Source organism: Apteryx rowi, unplaced genomic scaffold (genome assembly GCF_003343035.1).
Source record: "Apteryx rowi isolate R43461 unplaced genomic scaffold, aptRow1 scaffold_109, whole genome shotgun sequence".
Classification (NCBI taxonomy): Eukaryota; Metazoa; Chordata; class Aves; order Apterygiformes; family Apterygidae; genus Apteryx; species Apteryx rowi.
Genome location: NW_020447297.1, coordinates 363,750 through 385,532, shown reverse-complemented (window position 1 = coordinate 385,532; position 21,783 = coordinate 363,750). Strand labels below are relative to the sequence as shown.

General features: G+C 37.4%; 1 protein-coding gene across 7 annotated transcripts in view; it reads left to right on the top strand.

Annotated features, from left to right (window-relative positions):
- Positions 1-6: 6 nt before the first annotated feature.
- Positions 7-21,783, top strand: part of CTDSPL (CTD small phosphatase like) — an 84,651-nt gene continuing 62,874 nt past the window's right edge. For all 7 annotated transcript variants that reach the window (XM_026072484.1, XM_026072448.1, XM_026072466.1 and 4 more), the window contains exon 1: positions 7-213. In XM_026072484.1, coding sequence (XP_025928269.1) covers positions 138-213 — 76 coding nt within the window. In that variant the 5' untranslated portion in view covers positions 7-137. The remainder of the gene's footprint in view (positions 214-21,783) is intronic.

The window sequence follows — 21,783 nt, the reverse complement described above, 5'->3', positions numbered from 1 at the left end:
TTTTCTTTTCTTTTTCTTTTTTCTTTTTAAATGCAAATCTGCGTGTTGATTTTTTTTAAACAAACAAACAAACAAATCCGCGCACACGAGCCTGCCTCCGGGAGGGAAATAGCCAGGTGAAATCTCACTCGGTTTCCATGGACAACCCGTCCATTATCACCCAGGTGACTAACCCCAAAGAGGAGGAGATCCTGTCCTGCGCTCAGGATAAAGGTGAGCTGCCTTCTCCCCTCGTTCTGCAGAAATCGGCGCTTAAAAACGCGTGCGGTAGCAACTTGGCATTCTTTGGCTGCCCTATAATCCTCTCGCTAGGCTGCTGGGAATAGAGCAGGGCTTGTTTCTCGTGGGATGAAGATATCTGCATGAAGATCTCAGAAACTGCTTGCTGGATACAACTAGGAACTTGTTACAGTGTTTAAATACGAAGTTTACCCGATGCTAACTTAAATAAAATATAGTGTGTCCGAGGACCGTTGATGTAACTTCTGTAAGGTTGTCACTTTGCAGCTAGTGCGGTGCTCCAGAGGAAAGATACCTGTGCTGGATTTGCTAGAAGGTTTTGAAATCTCAGCTTTGAAGAATTTTGCTTTTCTTCCTTGTCCCTTGGAAAAAGGGATTTCTGGTTTCTCTCTCTCTGCTCTTTTCTCTCTCTCTCTCTCTCTCCCCCTCCTTCCCCTTCTCTGTTTTTCCCTGCCTCATATTTAAGCATCGGGCTGTGTAGCTTTTAGTTTTTGTTGCAGGACTGAGCCTCTGCAAGAAACGTGGGCTACTTTTAAAAGTAGGAAGTGGAAACTCCTCTGCGGATAAATAGTTGTTGCTTGCGYGTAACGACGCGTTTTGGTTGCATTTTGCTTACTCCAAAGTCGGATGAGTTAAGGCTGGCCCAAAGAGCTGCTGCTTCTGGAGAGTCTAGCCACTGACCATTGCCCTTAACCTCATTTCCTTCTGGAAGGTTAGAGGGGTCCGGGGCTGTAAGTGGTTGTGTCCCTATGGATAGCGACGAGCAGTCAAACGGTACCATGTAAGCGACAGGGTTCAAGTTCTTGGGAATTGTTTTTGACTGGTCACAGATTTTTGAAGTTATTTGTATGTCGAGCTGTCTGCTTTATGGGCAGTGCTGGTTTAAAAAAAAAAAAAAAAAGGAAGAGCAAAAATTGCTCAAGTGTGAAAACAGGGTATGTGGTGATGTTGTCTAGTAGATACAGTAATAGACCTCCAAATGATCTTCTAAGAATGGTAAACTGGTTTCTCTCCCCCTAAATTCAGTGCTTTTAATATCCAGAAAACAACTTCYATTTTTGTGTAGCCCGTTTTGTAAATAGGGAGGGGAAGCTGAATAGTTAGAGAAGTTGCTCCCTGTTTGATTATAGCTGTCACTTTCAAAGGAAAGTCTGCACATAAAATGACTGTCTTCTGATCTCATGAATGCTAACTGCAGAAGAGCTATGGAGATGGATTTAAAAAAACTGTGCCAGTAAGGGGCGGGGGGTTATTTCAATGAAAGATTATTTTTCTCTTTTGGTATAGGAGTGCTCACACAAATCTGTTATATCATATATCATTTACGGAGTGATACATCCACTGTGAGGCCTTGTTCATCTTGAAAGATTTCTGATGTTTTTCTCTATTTTGGCAACATGAAGCATGGGGTAGGCTACAGTAAATAAAGTACCGATGCTGTGCGCATGATGTCTTCCAAGACCTGTTTTGGAGTAGATTTATGTGGTACAGTGCTCAGATGTTGCTAGGGTCTTAAAAGCTTATATTGTGAAGTGCTTCATTAATACTGTTAGCAGTTGGTTGAAATTTTAGTGTGAAAAAAGCTAGTTGACACAAATGGAGGAAAATCTGACAGTTCAAAATAAGAGTAAGCATCCACATCAAACAAGTGTCTCCATATCCTCAGTACAGTGAGCTACACTGTGTAGGAAAAGATATGCATATAACTTGCATAACTATGCAGTAACTTGCATAATGTGCATTGTATTCTTGCTRTTGGTTTGTCTGCATTAGGGAGAAAATCACAATGGTCTTAATTGCATTGTAGGGGCTTTTAAAGCTGYGTATGAGCAAGGGTGGGCTGGGGAAGGGTGGAAGAAGGGGAGTTAGGGTTTAAAAAACAAGAGGAAAAACCCAGCATGATCTTAATATAGAAGGTAGAATAATTTTTTTGTGCAAGGCTCCTTTTTTTTTTTAAATTAAAGTACATGTTTTAGATTGACTTTCTTATTTTGTAACATGATAATACAGGCTCTGTGTTGAGACTCTCTCAAATCATTCCAGAGCAACTTTCACAGAAGGAGAATTGTAAATCTCTTACTTCCTGGGCTCTGGAATGAGGACGCTGGCTGTTCGTACCTCTTCCGCTACAGGTTTTCCCTCTGCTCAAGATACTGAGCTTGTAGGAAATGCATTTTGTACCTACCTTACTTCTGTGACTGCGTATCACGTCACCCACTTTTCTGTTAGATTTCCTAAGAGTCCTAGTAAAGCTTTTGGTTGCGGTGTGCTATAAATGAGCCCAAAGCTGAGATGGTGAATACAGTGATGGCAGGGATTTTAGGGTTCTTAAGGAAAGACTGTGATGTTTAAAGTGAGTATTTGCCACTAATTTTGATTAAACTGAATGTGTTCATACAAAATGTCTAACAAATATATCAGGACAAATTAACTTGTGATTTAATTAATACAAGTGTTATTTGGCCTTATGTTCTCAAGTAATTTTGTAACATAACAAATTACAGCAGCACTGCGTTATGTGAGCAAAGGCTGTCCCGTTTAATGAAAACTTGCTTTTCCCTCTGAGTTTAGGATTTGGCTGCAAAAACATGTTCCAAAATACCAAATATCATGTAGTGGTGTCAGGACGCAGGTTTTTTAAAAGATTTTGGGTGGGTTCTGTTGGTGTTTCTTGTGCAAGTTGGACTTTTTCTTGTTTTTAAGTTAAAGAAAAGCAGCTTTACAGTAGCTGAGCAACTGCAAAATAATGCATGCATGTAACTTTTTTTTTTAAGATTTTTTTTGAAACTTTTAATCAACCATGAGTTGAGCATTTGCCTTGTTTTTTGGAGGTATTTATGTTGTGAAGGAGCTTAATATACAGTCCATGCTTTTACCCAATTACTGTGCAAAGATGCATGTCTGGCAAGAAATAAGGCCTGGTTTTTCATAGTCATGGGGCAGTTATGTTTTCAGGTAAATATTGTGCTTTACAAATAAAAATATTGTCCAAATATTTTCCTGCTAATCCAGATGTATTAAAAATGAGCTATTGAGATAAATGAAGCTGTGACAACTTATTGAGGGACTAGCTAGTAATACTAAGATGGAATTGTTAATGAATTTATTTTTAACAAATAGTTAAAAATTTAGAAAGTGGGGGAAAAAAACAAAAACAGGTCTTGCTGTGTGAACCGTTCCCTAATATGTTGCCACATGGTGGAGCACTGTATTTAGTTGTCTGTCAATATGAAGGTTGAGCATGGAAAGTTGTTACAATCACATTTTATTATTATTGCTATGTTTGCTCTGAAATGTGTGTGGTATTTATGCTCCTTGATGATTTTGGTCCCTACCTATGTTGTTAAGTTAGTGCTGGAAAATCRAAACTTACTGATACTGTACTAGTTGGAAACAATATAGAGCTAATAAAAATATTTTAAGCACTAAGTTAATAGAGATTTTAATTCCCTGTTAGTTCTTAAGTAAGGAAATTAGCAGTTCTTCACAGAAATATTTTATGTTATGGTCATTTGGCACTTTTGGAAATTTGAAGCATTAACAAGGTTTGTAACTTGAAATTAAAATGGAGACACAAGTATGTGAAAAGGGATTTCTTATACCAGTGATAAATGTGAGCAATTAAAAAATAAAAACAAAACCTGAATCTCAGCATAATCATTTTTACAGGYAAAATCAACTATTTGTTTTATAATGAAATTACTTCTTATTATTAATCAGTTGAACAGTGACCTCTAATGTACCAGTTACATCTCTTGAAAACAGAATAACAGTGACAAGTCTTTGCACTGAGTATAATGTAGACAGTGTAGTAACTAATGTGTAATAGGTAATAAGTCCAAAAAAGAATGTTTTCTTTTGTGACCTACGTGCTTTATTTTGATCATCATAACCGATACAAATTCTGGACTGTTTGCAGGTCCGTAACTAAGTTGTAGTGTAATAATATTCCAGTCCTTTCAGAGTTAACAAATACTCATGATTGTGGTGCTTAGTTTTCTCTCTTCAGGTACATCTTTCCTAACTGTCTGTAAAATTTGACTGTCAGCTGAGCACCTATCTTCATTTATTTGGAATAAGTGCATGTTTATTGTCTCTATAAAAATGTATTTTCTTGTGCAGTAAAGCATTTGGAAAAAAAGGTTAAAAATGGAACCTAAGCTATTATCAGTATTTTTAGTAGTGTAATTCCTCAAGGATATTTTCACAAAGAGGCGAGCTTTTTTGCCTTCCCCTCTTGGAAACAAAATTGAAAAACACAAAAATAAGAACAGTGTTTATAATCATTTAGAATTAGAAGTACTTAGGATCTGAAGTTAAAAGCCTATCTCTAGAATGCAACCAAAGTAAGTGTCTTTAAGTGTCTTTAATGGTATCTTCAATGAAATGCATTTTGAAAATACACAGAAATATTTAGAATAGTCTTTTCTTTGTCATTGATTCATGACTTGAACATTTGAAGATGCATTCATGTTCTTGAGACATTGTCTCAGCGCATTTTTATAATATTAGCTACAATACTTGTACTTTAAAAGTAACATTAAAAAATGAATGTGGAAACCACTCCAGCACTACATTGGAATGTGGATTCCTTGCAGAGGGTAAAGTTTTAAATCATTAACTAATGACATAGTTGTTACATAAAACCTACTGTATGGTTACTCTGGTTTCATGTTCCAGGGTGACTGTAGTAACCTATAGTAACCTAAGATTTGATTTAAGGTAGCAGTTAAGCTAAAGTGTCCTGGCAGTAAAGTGAATGATAATTTGCATGAATATCTAATATTCAGTCAGTATCTGTAAGCTGCAGCATTATCATTTCTTCCTAGCTGCACATGTCATCTTGACTTCATGTTTGTTTTAATGCAGTGATTTAACCTAAGTGTTCAGAAGTKTAATATGCCTTAAAAAAAAAAAAGTTGACCCATATGTTGTCAATTGAGTATTCAGCAATGCAAATGGCAACACCCTTTTCTGAGATAATCGGTACAATGTAGCGTGATCGATGCTATGCTTCATCCTTCAGAATTTAATCTGAACATTGCAAGTAAGCTCCCAGACAGCTTGTGTACGTTTTTTTTTTTTTTTTAAAGAACCTAAAATGCTAAGAAAGCGAAAATTAATAGAAATGAAACTCACTTGTTTTGGTCCAAGTTGTCGAAAGAAATTGTGCGCATTACACTTATAGCTTCTCATAGTTAAAGCTATCTACTTATTTTTCCATAATGGAACACTTAATTTATGAATTTTACTGTCTTGTAGAARTCATTTTTCAAATATAAAAGTGGTTGCAAATTAATACAAGCCCACACATTTTATATATGTCAGGTCTTAAATATTCACTCTGTAAGCAAGTAAATCTTTTATTTCTGGTTATCAGAGTTGTTGGCCATGACCACCATGGTTGGTGCTTTCTCTATAGAGCAATATTACAATTGCCATTGAAAGTATAGTTTCAGGCAATCCTGGATTGTAAATGTTAACTCTGGGACTGAATTTTTCCATTACTCCTCCCTACCTTATGAAGAATTTGCTTGAGGTAATTTGCATGGAATACTTTGAATTATAATTGAAGTGTTTCTGTCCATAGGATTTAACTTTTCTTTTTTAATGCGTGAAAGCAAAGATAGGAGATGGATGTATCACAGCTTCTAGGGTCTAACTCTCTAAATTCTTCCTTAAATTTTTACCCACTGTGTGGATCAATAGTGGAAGATGTGTCAAGATCCCTTGTCCTCCTCCTCCCTACCCTGAGGTTGTGTATTGCTGAGAGAGAAGCTAGGAATGTGGTTGAGGTGATAAATGGAGAACTGCTGATAGAACTACTAAGTGAGCCTATTTAGATGTGTAAAGACTAAGTCTGAATTGTTAGTGAGGATTGATTACTGCTAGAGCCCCCTCACTGGAGGAGACCCGGCTGAAAAATCTCACGGAAATGCTCAGTATCCTCTCCGAAGTCTTCTTGTGGCTGTTCCGTTGAATGATGTTGAAACAAGAGTTTTTTCGTGCTGGTCTTCCTGGCCGGGGGCTCGGATAGAATGACGCGGTAGCGCGGGGAAAAGCTGCGTAACCATGGTTTTTAAAGTCTTGCTGAACTTCAAAGCTTTTTGTAAGGGACTGGGGACAGGCACGGAGGAAAGATGTCATTTGCACTGCAGTGTAGTCAGATATTTAAGTTCAGTGTTAGAAATATTAATCATCTTGAATTCTACTTTTGCTGGAGATTGATGGGAGCTTTCTTGATTTTTTTACTTGGGGAGGTTAGGGCATAAAGTTGACACAGATGTGACAAACAAGGAAAGCGTAAGTAGCATCTGAGTAGATCAGAGTAAAACTCTGTTCTAAGCAGTCGACTGTGATATAATTTAGCCTTTTTATATTTCTAAAATGCTTGCTGTAAGACAAAAAGAATCTGTAAACCAGAGTCATATACAGTCCATGCCTTTCAGCACCAGTTATTACTTTGTGATGTGAGTATTAGTGGTGAAAATAACAGCTTTAGACAAATGGGCAGAAAGTGTTCTGTTTGTGATATTGGGCCTACAGAAAGCTTGTAGGCTTTATAGGGTGTTTTATCACAACTATCGCTTGCATAAAAGTGCCATAGTTTATTCTTTTTGTACAAGATAATAAAATATGCTTCATAAAAGAGAAAAAAATATGATTGGCTGTGCTGAAAACTAGAATTCCTTTATTCAGAAATGTTATTGTGAGTTAAAACTGAATAAATATATGGTAGACTTGGATTCTAAAGAACTTGTTTATTTAAAATGAGGGATTTGTTTTTTTTCCTATTCCTCTTTTTGCAGGGAAAAAACCCTATTACTTCTCTTCTGAACATTGATTAGTGTAATTAAAGCCCAAAGGGGCAAGGGCAAATAAGATGTTGCGGGCTGTATTTTGTACAGAAGAGGAACTGCAAATGAAGGTTGTCTGATCTATCAGAACCTATGTACGTTACCTTTTAAAAGGCTTGTAAAAATTCATGACAGTGTTCTGTAAGAAACAAGTACCTGATGAATCTCAACCTGAAGTTCCAGTATGTATATTGGTGGTTTTGTTAAAATCATGTCCTCTCTCATATTGGCCAGTCAGTTCTRTCGTCTTTTTTTTTCCTGCTACTGTTGTAGGGCCTCCTTATTTTCTTGGTAGAAAGTGGTATATTGATTTTTATTCACCCCTGTGCTCTCCCCCACCCGCTAAAGTCTGTTGTTTCCTGAGTTGTAATTCAGGATTCCCAGCAGAATTAGCAGAAAAATGATTCTTGTTGTTTCCTTGTCTGCTGTAATCAGCAGTAAAATTTTAAACTTCCTGGTTTATTTCAGGATGGAGCTTTGCAAATCCGTCATCTCCCTCTTGTGTAACGCTCCTCCCCTGGCCTCTGGGAGTAAGACGGAGAAAAAGGGAGTCATGCCCGGAGTTTGGGAATGAACTTGTAGCCTTACAGAACGTTTCGGGGTAGATGGACTGCAGTTTAAATCTTCATAGCTATTAGAAAGGAATTCTACCACCACAACAGATGCTATTACAATGAGCAAGTGTAGAAGAATCTAGGCATGTTACTCTGAAGAAATATTTGAAAAATTCTTGTATATGTATGAATTTTATATGTAATTGTACCAAGAATGCATTTAAGAATTTGTATGCAGTGCTTCATTTCTGTCCACAAACCTTTGGTTTGCATATATATGTCAGAATATTTATGTGTTTGCTTTGGATACACACGCACACACACACACACACACACACACATGTGGTTATTTGGGATCTTTCTAGCTGTCAGAATGCTCTGGTAGGGTTAAAATGGTGGATACAGGTTTTGAAGTCCTTTTGCAGTCTAAAACTCGCTTGAATTGTAAAGTTGGTACATCTGGCAATTTTTCCTAGTGATAGTTCAGATGAAAGTACTCTGCAAAGGAGTGGTCAATACTGACGTGTTCCTAGAAGATATTTAATCGTTTATACTTGCTTCAGCCAAGCACTTTGAAAGATCTAGTATTTACCACCTGGAGAAGAAAGGATACTTTAAGATTACAAAGAATCTCCAAAAGCTGTCAAAAAAGAATTACAAATTTTAGAGAGGCTTATGAGACTTCTAGTAAAGAACAGCTGAATGAAAATTGATAAAAGATATATACATTAACATTTTGATTAATGGAATGTAAAGTAATGTTTTTCAGGAGAAACAGTTTAAACAAGTATTTTACAGAGACTTTTGGAGTGAACACTTAGGCTTCTATATTTTTTATTCTCTCACTTGATGTATGTTGTCGCCTTGCCTTTCTCTCCTCTGACCTTAAGTCTCTGGACTCTAACAGCTGTTTCTTTGTCCTCTGATGATGCTCAGAGGTGTTGGGTACTGGTGGCTGTTTGTGTCCTGGGATGATTTTGGTGCGAGAAAGTATGGGAGATGCTTGGGGAGTGAAATGGTACAGTGATGAGGAACCCTGAATCATACTGTGTGGACAGATGGCCCCTAGCCAGTTGGCCAAAATGACATAGGAGCTGTCTGATAAGCAGAGATATTCATCATTTTTTTTATCTCCCTAATAAAATTAATAAAATAATGATTGAGGTCTTGTTTCTGGTACAAGATCGCCATTGCAATGTAACAGGAACGCTTTGGTTCTTAAGAAAGCTGAGAAATTTTTGCCTTCTGTTTCCTTCGTGGCAATTGTCAAAAACCTTAAGTGGATATTGTGCTGTATTGAAAAGGAGGAGATACATGAAAGGTAACAATTAAAAGAGAATAAGCGTGCAAGGGCTTTTCCCATAATATAATATGGCCTTCAGAATTAAAGGCAAAATGCCTAATTTGGCTAAAAGGAAGCGTTTGCTTAAGCACCATACAGCTAAGCTGTATAATCCTTGAGAGGATATTGTTGCCAAAATAGTTTACCTGGGAATTCCTAAGCAAGCACAATTAACTGACTTCGATTTGCATTTGTACTAACAAAAATAAAATTATGAAGGTACTGATTGTACTTCAGTGTATGAGTTGGGTGCCACCTTTCAGTAAGGAGAGAAGTGGGGAAAACCCCTTTTGTGTGGTTACCCCCCGAGTATGACAGGTTTCTGGAATTAAATTTATCATAAACTCTGACCAACAGTTATCCTATGATGGATATAAGCACATATAAACATATGTGATAGAAGATGATTCTCTCCGCTAAGTCAGTTGTGGGCTAACTGCCAATTCGTATGACTCTTAGGATATGAAACTGTTTTCGCTGAGAATCAGTTAGTTGAAAATGACTTATAGTTTGGGGGTGGGAGGGAGGTTATGTTGGTTGGGGAGTTTTTTTAAAAAAAAAGGAAAAAAGCAGTGAATGCAATCTCTAGTGCAATTCATTTGCTAATTACACATTGACATAAATTGAAAAGTCCCAGAAGGAGGGGGTTTACAGCATAACTGTAAAACAATTTGCATCTGTGTAGAGGTCTGTAAAGTGCTTATCCACAAAGGAATGAGATTTTAAGTGGATTTGTTTAATCGGGTTTATCACGAGTATGTAGTTGTGGGACTCCTTTTTCTCACGTTTCAGAATCCCTTGTCTTTCTGGAAGATTCCCWCTTGTTTTGAGATTAAAGATGCCTAGGAAGCAAGTATGGATAAACTTAATGAAGAACGAAAGTGAAACCTAAAGAAAGCAAGAGATGTCTTTCCTAATTTTAGAGTGAATTTAATGTTTTTGGCTCCAAATCATGATGAAAAAACTGACAATTTCATGCAGACTGTTCTCTGAAATTCAAATGCCTTTTTCTGCCCCGTAAGAAATTTGGAACAGTTCAACAAATTCCTCCTCTCTGTATTGAAAAGGATGCTAACAGCTTAATTACACTGCCTGTCCAATGTTAATTAGTTTTGATACAAATAGCATTCACTTTTAGTATTATGACAGGCTTATGGGGAAAAAAAATTAGCAGACGTGTTGGTGCCCAACATGTTACTCTATAGCTGCTGCCACTTTTTCTTTTGTAAACATGCCATGACAGAAACAAGAATAAAAATTTGAACAAAATGGGAAATTAAATTGGCAGTTTTAAAACTGGAATCCATTCAAGTCTCATTCCTGTATTTACATGTTGTGCTATTACTGCTGCATTTCACTATAAATTATCCTTTTAACATCAGTCTGATCAAGGCAAGTGWGCTCAGAGAGCATATTGTTTTTAAAAATGTCACTACCTCAGTCGTTTTGATAAAGATGGATTATTTTTCATACCTTTTAAATCAAACAGCTGTTTAGCTGTAATAACTAAATGCTGTTTGTATTTCATATTATAAAACTGTAGTATTATCAAAAGGAGGAAGAAAAAAAAAAAGCTGTTTCAGAAAAAAGCTGCCCCAGATGCAAGAAATAGAACTTTCAGAGATTCCCAAGGACCAAATGCCCCTAGATTCATAAATAAAGGACAATTTCCGTTAGATACAAAGTGGTGCTGAGTAACTATAATACCACATTTCAAGAAAAGATGAGATCAAAAGGAGGCTTTGCTTTATAATTTCTGTTCAAAGTGTCCTTTCAGGAAATGTCCTAAATAGAGTGAAACTATGCCACTTCATTTTGCAATGCGTGCTGTGCTAGAATAAGCCCTGCAGTGCAAAACGTAACGTTGACGTTGCATTATTGTGGTTCTGTTCAAATACAGTTTCCGCAGTGGCTTTGAATTCTTGTGCAAGGTGGTTTGGATTCCTACCCCACTACCCAAAAGCAATTTTTTTCACCAAACTCTGTTCAGATAACACTTGCAGTCCTCCAAAATTGTATATCTAAAAATATTTTGGGGGGAGCTTTATGACATAAAACATAATTCCCTTCTGCTCCTTTAAAAAAAACCAAAACTTAGTAATATCAGCAGKGTTATAAGCTGTGAAAGAGAAAGTAAGGGAGAAAAACTGGGAAGGCAACATAGTAACGGTGACCAGAAGGGCATAACAGTACGACTTTAGCACAGGTAACCTGGCACTCAGTCCCRCCTTGAGAATGTGGGATGTTAGGGTACAAGATATACGTTTATTTGAATGAAGTTTGTATTAAATGTAGCAGTAGTACCGGTTTTGTTTTGAAAATGGTCTTCGATGTGTATGAAAGATAAAATACAACTAGGCTGACTCATGGCAGAATGTATTGAGGCAGTCTGAAATTCAACGTGGTAAGGTTATTATCTATTTGGTTTAGGCCCTGGTTATCTTGGGGGTGGAAGAGTGTTGGAGTTCACATCTCTGCATGATTTTTATAAGCCCATTGGTAAAAATGCATGAATTATCCAGCAAACAGTAATGCACCTATGGCTTAACCAGAAGGCTCTTGTTTTTTTCCTTTCCTAATACTGCAAGATTGAAATACAATGTTTCTAACAGTCATTTTAAATTATCAGCTGGAGTGGAAATGGGAACTTGTTTTATATACAAAAAATTAGTTTTGTTTTCTAAAAATATCTTCAAGTAATTGTTAGCCCAGTAAATGCTGTTTTAAAAAAAAAAAGAAGTGCAATTTTTTATTGTGAAGATGTTCTCTAAGTCCCACTGCGGGTAGTCTTTGTATGATAGCCTTCAAGTAATAAATGCCTTTATCTTATATTCTGCTAATAAGGTCAGTAAAGAGTTCTGTTTTTGATAATAAGTTCACAGTTTTGAATGGTTAATCATTTTGATTGGGTAACAGGTTCACAGTTTTCACCTTTTTAATAGCTGATTTAGGTGATAGTCAGCTAGCCTGCTGTTATGGAGTATTTTACAGGAGTAAACAGACTTTCTTATTTTAATTAAGACCATATGTGTACAGTAATTGTGATTCTCTGGGAATCTGTATCTTATATTTTCAGTTAAATAGCTGATAAAATGCTGTAGTTGTAGAAAGGAATATCAAGTCTAGAAAGCAGATGTCTTCGAAAGCAGTTTTGGTGTTGTCTTCTATGTCATCAGAGAAGGCAACCCAACGTTTCCTCAGATTTGATTGCCTCCTGCTGCAACATAATAAACATTTAACACTTTTTATATCTGATAAAATTACTCTTTGGAAGAAGTTTTCGGAAACCCTATCATTTTTTTAAAAATAAAGCTCTAGTTTACTAAGTGGCAAAACATATATAAGTTTCTGTGTTATCTTTGCAAAGTCTGCATGGATTAACTTCTGTGTAAAACTATTGGCTTGCATGTTAAGCAGTACTAAAAATGAATCGAGCATGAATGTGTTACTAATGCATTCTAGTGAAAGGGAACAACCAGAATTTACTAGAGGAGCCACTTTTTAATTCTTTTTAGAAAAAGTTAAAACATGTCAAAATACGTATCAACTGCATCAGTAGCATGAGAACTCATATGCTTAACCTGAAGATACTGCCTTGGCAACGTGTAGCATAAAATTTTACTTTGACACTGGCACCCTTCCCTCTGGAAAGCATCACTTCTATTCATATCACTTCCCAGAGGTTAAATGCAGTCCTTGGAACACTTACAGGAAATAATATCAATGTGTTTGTAAACCGTGACCTGCCTTTCGGTCTGAGTGGCCAAATATACCACTTTTCTTGATTGCTGCGAGGACCGCATGTAATTATTCCTGCGCTGAATGGATGGCAGCTGGGAGGTGCCGGGAGGATATTCCAGGAACCTTCTCGGGGCCTGGGCCCTTGCTGCCCTTTGCCGTCTCCTTCGCCCGCCGGCTGTCTCGCCCGCCTCCAGCCCCACGCACCGCTCTCCTGGATCGCCTGTTGCCAAACGCTTTTATTCCCCAACCAGCTCAGTTGCACAGTTAAGCATACGGATACGCTACCAACACATTGTCTAGTGTATGTGGACCTCCAGAGAGCCAACGCAGACCTACGTAGCATGTTTTGTATTCGGCTTCTTCATGAAGGCTACCGGTGTTGACTGAAGTGTTTCAGTACTGGTGCTTTTCAAGGAAAGCTGGGCCAGATGTCCCACTGCCAGTGGAGGATGCATGACTGAGAGAGATGATGTCCTGCTCATCTTTCATGCTGTTAATTTGTGATATTCTTGTAGGAACAAGGTTTTAGGCCGTCGACAGCTTTTAAAGCACTGTTATTTACCTTGCTTGGAGGAGTCCTAACTAGTGTTACACTTAAACATCTGGTAGAAGTTTGTTCAGTCTAATAGTCAAGCTGTTGCTAGCAATGCTGGAATTCTTTTGGCAATGGAAAAATGGAAATGTTAGGTTTACATGCAGTATTTGTGCTTTTGCTGGGCCTTACGGGTGGTCAGGAACAGAAATCAGCGTGTTTTCCTGGATTTGGTTGATAAATCTAGAAGTCAAGGCAGCTTCCATTTTGTTCAGTATGTTGTCTGAATATTTTTTTTTAATGGACTTGGAAAATGCCAGTTTGAAGAGAGTAAGAAAGAATTGTAGGAGGTGACCAGAAGGTCATTAGGCAGCCTTACAGAATTAAGGTTCTTAAAATATTTTTCATGAAATAACCTTTGTTTGGATGCAGTGAACATGTGATTTTTGTCTTGTGTGCATGCAAATAAGTTGGTGCAGAAAAACAGGCACTTGTGGGATGCAATTGATTTCACCTGTTGCAGACATCTGCTTTTAAATTTATATTTATTGTTATTAAATTTAAGTTTATAAATCGTGTTCTGGAGACTCCATAAACAATGAAGGGAGTATGTGGAGTTTGTCTCCGACATCTATGTTTGACTGTGTGTAGCAATGGTCGAAATAGGATTCAAAATCCTAATTTGACAATTTTGTCATCGGCTCTGCGTATGATACATACAGCATTGACTTCTGGCTGCACTGAAATGCAGCGAGTGGATACAGAACTGCAGAGTTCGAGTTTATCTTTAGCCGTCTCTTCAGAGGAGGAGGAAAGAAGAGGAAAACTTGGCAAAAATTTTCAACTGTTATTGGTGGCGTTCTGCTTCTCTAAGTTTAGCAGCGTTGGGGGTGGTAGTTAAAATGGGCTTTCAGATTCAGAARCTCTGCGTTCTGTACAGGATTAGGTAATGTGGGACTTCAAAATGCTGGAAGTCCAGCTATGCTAAAGCTGCCAGAGCTGAACTCCTTCACTGAAGTTAATCTTTAGTGCTTTAGTAAAAACGGAAGGGATTTACAGAATTCCCCTATTGTCGCAAAGGATTGTGGAGTTTGCTTACTGATAAGCTTTGGACGGTGTATTTAAATTGCCATTTGTGGAAGTTTCGTGTCACGCTTTCATATATCACTTCATTGAAGCAAACCTGACCCCGGCATCAGCAGGGGCCTGTTGTTTTGCCACTGTAGAGAAGCTTCTCCTTGTGCCTGTTACGCAGAGAGCAGAACAATATAGAGGGCTATGGAAAGGCTGCGTTGTGCCGGCGGCCTTGCTGATGGCTTTCACAGGTACTGCAGGTTGTTAACAAACCTGCCATTGCAAAAAACTGCAAACGAATTGGATAAAATATCGCCTGTTCTAATGCCTTCCCTGAAATGTTTTGTCAGCTGGCTTCCTGAGTAAGTAGCACCAACGTTTTTGTATGCTCACCCTTCAGCATTTTCACAAAAGCTTAAAAAAAACTATTTTAATTGTCTGTTTCCAAATTAAATTGCTATGCTTGGAAGACTGCGATCCTTTACATCGAGGATTTCTATTTTGGCGTGGTATTTATGAAAAGCTGTTTTAACCAACTTTGTTTCCTGCTTTTCTGAAATCTGCAGTGTTGAAGGGAAATTGATATTCCTTTATGGAAAGGGAAAGAGCCTCATCTAGGATGACTGCTAAAGCTCACTGTATGGAAGGAAATGTGATTCGGTTGTGGCAGAAAGGGAGGAAACATGCTTACAGGAATATTTTGAGTTGGATTCTGATTGGATATACATTTTTTGATAGTCCAGGGTACCACCAAGAAAAAAGTCCAAACACTGGCATAGATTTTGTGATGAAAATAGTATTTCCAAAGTGAAAGTATAGACCTCTGCTGGAGTTCCACAGAGTCTGAGCAGCTACTTCATCATTTTACTTTGCTTTTACTTCCTTCTTCAGCATTTATTTACTCTGATTATAGCACCTTGTCCTATAAATATAACCTAGATTGCAGATTCTTCACGACTGAGTCACAGAGGCATCTTTGTGAAATACCAGATTTGTCATTGTGAATARTGATTGGGACAGTCCCCCTGTGTGTGGCATGCTACTACATTGCTTACCTAAGTCAGTGTAATACATTCATGTCTATAATAGCTAATAAAGGAAAAGATATTTTTAGTGTTTCATTAGAATGATAGATAAAAATTAAAAGAATTAAGATACTTCTACTTTAACATTAATATTATGGAAGCATAAATTTACTGTGCCTGTAGCAAAATTAAATCTTCATAGCACTTTAGAACCAAGATTTTGGTTTATATGTGTAATATTATATGTATATATGAAATAAATTTTGTTTGACTTGTACTTTCAGTGATTTGGGTCTCAGCTTCAGTTTGCTGTCATCGGTGGAGTGAAAGATGGTTGTGATAGAGAAGCTTTCACAGATCTATGCAATCATGCCTAGAGTAGGTGGTCTTTAAGTACTTCTCTACACCAGAGCTCTGCTTGAAGCAGAAATACGGGAGATAATTTGAGGCTACCATTGTGTTAAATTTTCAGTAGTGACGCTTTAAGGGTCAATATCGTATTTTAGTGTATTAAACACGCTCTATTAGAGGAAAATGTTCTGGATGATAAATGTATAAATTACTTTTCTTTAAAGGTCACCATAAGGTCTAGCACGAAGCACCACTATAAAGTTGGACATAAGAATGTAAAACATCCATAACCTTAGTTGTGTTGACTTTATCATTTTAGAAACCACTTTGGTAAGATCAGTGGTTGACAGGCCTTTTTCTGGAATCTTATTTCATCTTCCCAGTACATGTCTTCCTCCTTTTATGAAATTGAAGCTATAATATTTTGGAATTTAGTCTCATCCTGCAGATACGCCTGACTTGGCACTTGTACAGGACTCTGTGCTTGTGTGAGCTTCAGCTCACGTTCAGGAGGAGTCGTTTTACTGCAGGTACCTGCTGCGTGTTCTTTCTGGATTTACAGCCAACTTAAACTTTTGATGTTCTGCGTTAGAACGCTGTACATAAAGCAAATGGTTGCAGGATTAAATCAATCTGTAAGTCCAGCTATATGTTTAGTGGCCTGACTTTAATGATGCTGTGGTATTAAGGATACAACTTAGCTCCCTGCTGGAGTTAGACACGCTAAGATTAATGATGGAAGCCGGCAATTTAGTAAATATTTACAAGGCTTTTAGCAATTAGTAAGGTGCTAACGCTCTTCCCTCTTTTTTTCTGTGATAAATGATTAACAAGGTGGTATTTTATTGCTACTGGCAGGCTATGGTATTGCACTACCTCTGCTATTAATGCCCTGTGAAGTAATTTAAGGGAATGGAGATACCTAAATACTAAGGAACTGGGAAAAGAATATAGGCTAATATTTCTGAGGGTAAACGCAAAACTGAAAGAAAGGAGAGTTAAGGTAGCTAACATAAAACTGGGGAAAGGTGGAAGAAAGCTTTTAAAGAAATTCTGTCCAAAGTAAAAGTCAGTTTATATTAAAAAAACAAATAAAAACAACAAAAAATRCTTTTCAGGTGTCACCCAGGCACTTGTTAGGTTTTCTGATTAGGCAGTATCATTTTTCCAAGATAAAAATGCTAAGCTTTAATTTTCTGCTACATGAAAGAATTTAAAAGAAAAGACTGATTGTTCATACGAGGCTGGTAGACTAATGTCAGAAGAGGATTGTGTGCTTTCTAAAGTGGTATTTTCTTAACCCGTTAGTGGTACTTCAGCTATTGCAAATACTGTTGTATGTTTCTTTAAAAAAACAAACAAAACAAAACTGAGAATTAGTTTGTTACATATGTAACAGGAGCACGGACTATTCTATGCCTATAGATACTTGGTATTCACCTTTAGGTAACTGAGTTTGTGTCAGGTGATGTTTAAACTCATGATATCCTGCAGTAATTCAGGCTGGAAGGAACCTCTGGAGCCTGCTCAGAGCAGGGCTCGCTTAGTTGGRTTGCTCAGGGCCTTGTCCAGCCGAGGTTTTGCTATCTCCAAGGACAGACAGGGATTTCGGTCTCTMTTGACCCCTCTTCCAGTGTTTGACCACTGTCATTGTGGAAAAAAAAATTCCTAATATTTAGCAGGGATTTCAGTTGCAACTCGTGTCCGTTGCCTTGTGTCCTAGTGCTGTGCACCTCCAAGAGTCTGTCTCCATCTTCTCTGTAACCTCCCATTAGGTAGCTGTATCTGTATAGGTGTAACGTTTTAAGCATACTAAGGAATAATAAATTCCTGGTTTTGGTCCAGTGTCTCCCTCTTCCTCAAACAGTTCTCTGTTCACTTGGGTATAATCTCTGCAAAGAGATTTTTCTTCCATTACGTTTGAACTAATTTTCAGTTTAAAAACCAGAGTACTTCATTCTGTATCCCCACTTGCCTTGGTTATATTTTTCCTGAAAATCCAAAGATACTGTAGCTAAAAGTACCTCATTGTATGAAATAATGGAATTTTTAGGTTCTCAAGTATTCATCTAAGGTGTGGGGTTGTGTTTTGTTTTTTTTTTTGTTTTGGCATAGTTAAACCCCTTCCTCCCACACTCACCTTTGTAATTGGATTAATATTCTCACAAGAGAAAAGATGGGAATACATGGTCGGTGGCAAGAGAACAAACAGGGACTCCACCTTTGGCAGAACTCTGTACTGCTGTAAAAACTTAACTGATGGTGTAATTGAGGTTTTGCATCCTGAACACCTTAGGGTAAGGACTACCTAGTTGTGGGTTAGTGTGATAGCTGCAGCATAGAAGTCCTTTCCCATTTTTCGGGCTTTAGGTTAATCAGTAGGAAGCAAACTGCTGCAGGAATTGTGCTTCTCTGTTGATTACAGCAATACCCTGAGCAGTTTGAAAGCACAGTCTCTCAGGAAAACTAGAAACAGGTAAGCTTAAAAGATGCAGTTGGTAGGAATGTTCCATTGATTTCTACTTCAAATAAAGCAACAGTAAGTATTTTTTTTTCTTTAAAACAAAAGGAAAAAGCCGGGAGGGGAGGGAGAAAGACTTCACAGCTTTTTTTATCCACTTTTTTTGAGGCCATCCTACAGAATAGCTTGAGATGCTTAACTGTGGTGGTAGAAAAACTACTTTTTTTGTGAATGTATTTATGTGAAGGTAATAGTGCTATCAGTTCACTGCTTTAACGATGAAAGGGGAAGGAGTGCGTTCATTATTGTTCCGTTCGTTAAGCATTTTTTCCACTCCTGTTTGACAAACGTGGTCCTAACTATGTAGCAATCTCGCTTTTGAGTAGTTTGTTGGTCTTATGTAATATAAATTTATACTCAATCCTAAAATCACTTTATGGTTGCCCAGATTTAAACTTTTACATAAGATCATTTGCCTTGAAAATTCAACTTTCTTTGGAGTAAAACTTGGTGGGTTTTAATATTCTGCAGCAATTTTGCATGGCAGTCTGGTATATATTTTCTGTAAAACAGGCAGCTGATCCTACAGAACCGTAGTGGGTAGTAATTATGGTAATGGCTGTTGTACAGTACAGTGTGAATGTGATCAAACTGTTGGGGCTTGTATCACCACTCTACCGAAAATTATGCTGAGGGCTTTAATGGCACCAGGTAGTTATGATCTCCTTCCAGAAACGGCATGATGTTCCATTAACAGCTCTGTTCCCGAAGAGTAAGCTTAAACAGTGGGTCACTTTTAAATAAATTACCATCTTAACATTTTGTTCTTCTCTTGTGTGTGTTACTTAATTTTTTTCAAATGCATAATGATTTAAAATMGATAATAGGATTATAATGGAAGGTGATGTATTTGTGGGACTTCAGGTAGAGAAGGAGAAAGTTGGAGTTTTGAAAGATTGGTGGCAACATCTGAAGACTTTGGCAACTTGGGACAGTGCTTTAACCTTTCTTTCGTTCTGCCTCCTCTTACTATCTTAACCAACTTGTTTTACGTTGCCAGCAATCCTGCCGGTCACGGGAGACAGGAATGTCAGGCGGAAGTCAGTATCCTTCAACACTTTCTTCTTTACTCCAGAAATTATTTGCAGTTGGCATAAGTGCTGTCTTATCAGTGCTATGCTTCCCTTCTTTTCCTGAGCCCTCACTTATTAAAATGAACTCTTAACAGTCGTAACTGCACAGAGGTGTACAGAGCACATGGGTTAAGGATGTTAAGGATTGCAGCAGGAGAGAACTTACCCCTTATTCGCAAAATACCCTTTAGAGATTGCAGAAAACAATTGTTAAAACTAAGCAGGGATTTTCTGGTGRTATAAGTGTTTTTGTTTGTTTTGTTTTAACTGTAGTGGATATGATCTTGCTATACTCAAACAGCAGAGATTTCCCAAGACATGTAGGACAAATGTATTTTAGGTACTAGTTTTTGCCATAATTTCTTATTTTAGCACAGAACCTGCGAAGGTGAAACAGTTTAGTGCTTCATACAGCTTAAGGTTCATACAGCCTCAGGAAGAAAGCATATCATATATACTTTTTAATTATTATATTAGCATTTCATTAGAATACTGTGAACCTTAATTTTTGGGGTAGAAACTTCAAAAAATATGGGGTAGGTTTTCCTGTACAGAAGTCTCTGTCTCTTTAAAATCAACCTCTGAATCCTGTTTTCAAATAAAAAATATATGAAATTCTATATGTATCTCCCAGTAAAATTCTGACAGTGCATTTATCTTTCCCTTAATTTCAACTTTACCTGTTACAGTGTCCTTAGTTTTATTACTGTCATACCAGCAAATCCTTAAGAAACCAACTCTTTGCTCTTTTTTTTTTTTTTTTAACTGCATCATGATAGCAAGTTGTTTAAATTCTGTCTTATCAACAGTTTGATGTTTTAATTTCTGATTAGGCTTCCCACATTATTCAGGCATTYGTCGATATTACAATCAATGGCACGTTTTCTAGTATTCTTGTGGGACAGTGTTAATGTTTCATTCCAATGTTCTGCTTTAAGATTAACATGGCATTAAGCACTGTAGTGAGATACAGTCTCTGTTCTCTTGCAGTGAAATAGCAGGGAAATGCAGGGCTTTTTTTTTTTTTACAACAGCTTTTGATTGGTTTATGCAACAGAAGTAAAAAAAAAAATATGAACGTGGATTAGCCAATTAATTAACACTCTCTGTAATGGGATAGCAGGGCCCAAACTGAAGCGCWTACAGTAATATTCATGTTCATGGAGATGCATCGTTTTTCTGTCTTGGCTGAAAGTTGTATAACACTGAATTTTAGCAACRACAGTAACCCATACAGCTAGTTTTTGCACAATTTGGGGGCAGGGCTTTCCTGATTTCCAAGCAGTATTTGGTATRCTTTAATAATATATTGTGCTGTTTGCCACAGATATGGGTAACTAGTGGTCTTTTTGAAAACTGAAATTTGGTAGATTAACCTTTAAAAGAGCATCTTTGCTTTTAGAGACAAGCAGTTTTTGACAGCATATTTTTGAAGTGTTACAGAAAATCATTTTGTATGTTAGCTCAGCTACTTAAACCATTGTCAGTGTTTGCTGTGGGGCTCTTTTTTGAAAAACTGCTGTCAATGATAGCCCTGTTGAACAAAAATAACAGCTGATCAATGTGTGTTTTATCCATGGAGTTAAGTGCTTCACTTAAATGGAAAGAGATTTATCAAAAAGTCTTTCAAAAACAATGTGACAAGCTGCTGCAGGCCCATCTTATCTGATTGCTTCCTGGTGTGTGTTTGGCTTTGTTTCTGGACATAAGTTACAACACAATATTAGGTGGAATTAGGGTAGTGTTTCTTCTTTGTGCTTCATGTGGTTGTGCCTTTAAAATGTGATTCCATGTAGGGTAGATCATGGTTGTTTCTCTTTTGTCCGTTTTCTCATTAACACTRTAGTTCTTCTCAATGACTTTCGTGACTTGCAGCCTATGAGAAGACTGTAAGACGCTGGGCTGTCTTCTAGCAGTGCTCTGCATAGGTGTGTTTAGTGTAAAAGCATTTGGAAACCCTGTGCTCTGAAGTAGTTCTGAATGCTGACAGGAGCTGCTGCAAAAGTTGAGTCTCTTCGCATGGAAACTTGGGATGGGGTCCTCAGGGCTAGACATCCTGGTCTGGCAATGACTATTGATTGGCCCCTCGGTTCCTGAAAAAAACAAACAAACAAAAAACCCAAACAGTATGTTTGAAATGTGATTAGCATTTGTTTCTGATGTNCCTCGGTTCCTGAAAAAAACAAACAAACAAAAAACCCAAACAGTATGTTTGAAATGTGATTAGCATTTGTTTCTGATGTTATCCATAAAAACTGTGTTCTTAATGTACAGGTACTTTTTTTTATGAAACAAGATTGCATCTCTGTTCCTTAGAAAAGGGATCTGACCTCTTAACTGTCATCTTTGTAAATAATRCTATTTTTATTTAAAATTCATCCTTCCCACTATCTTTTTGACTCCCTGAGCTACCTGTAGAGATGAATGCACCAAACAGATTGCTGATTGTCAGTGTTGCTTTTACTGGAATATG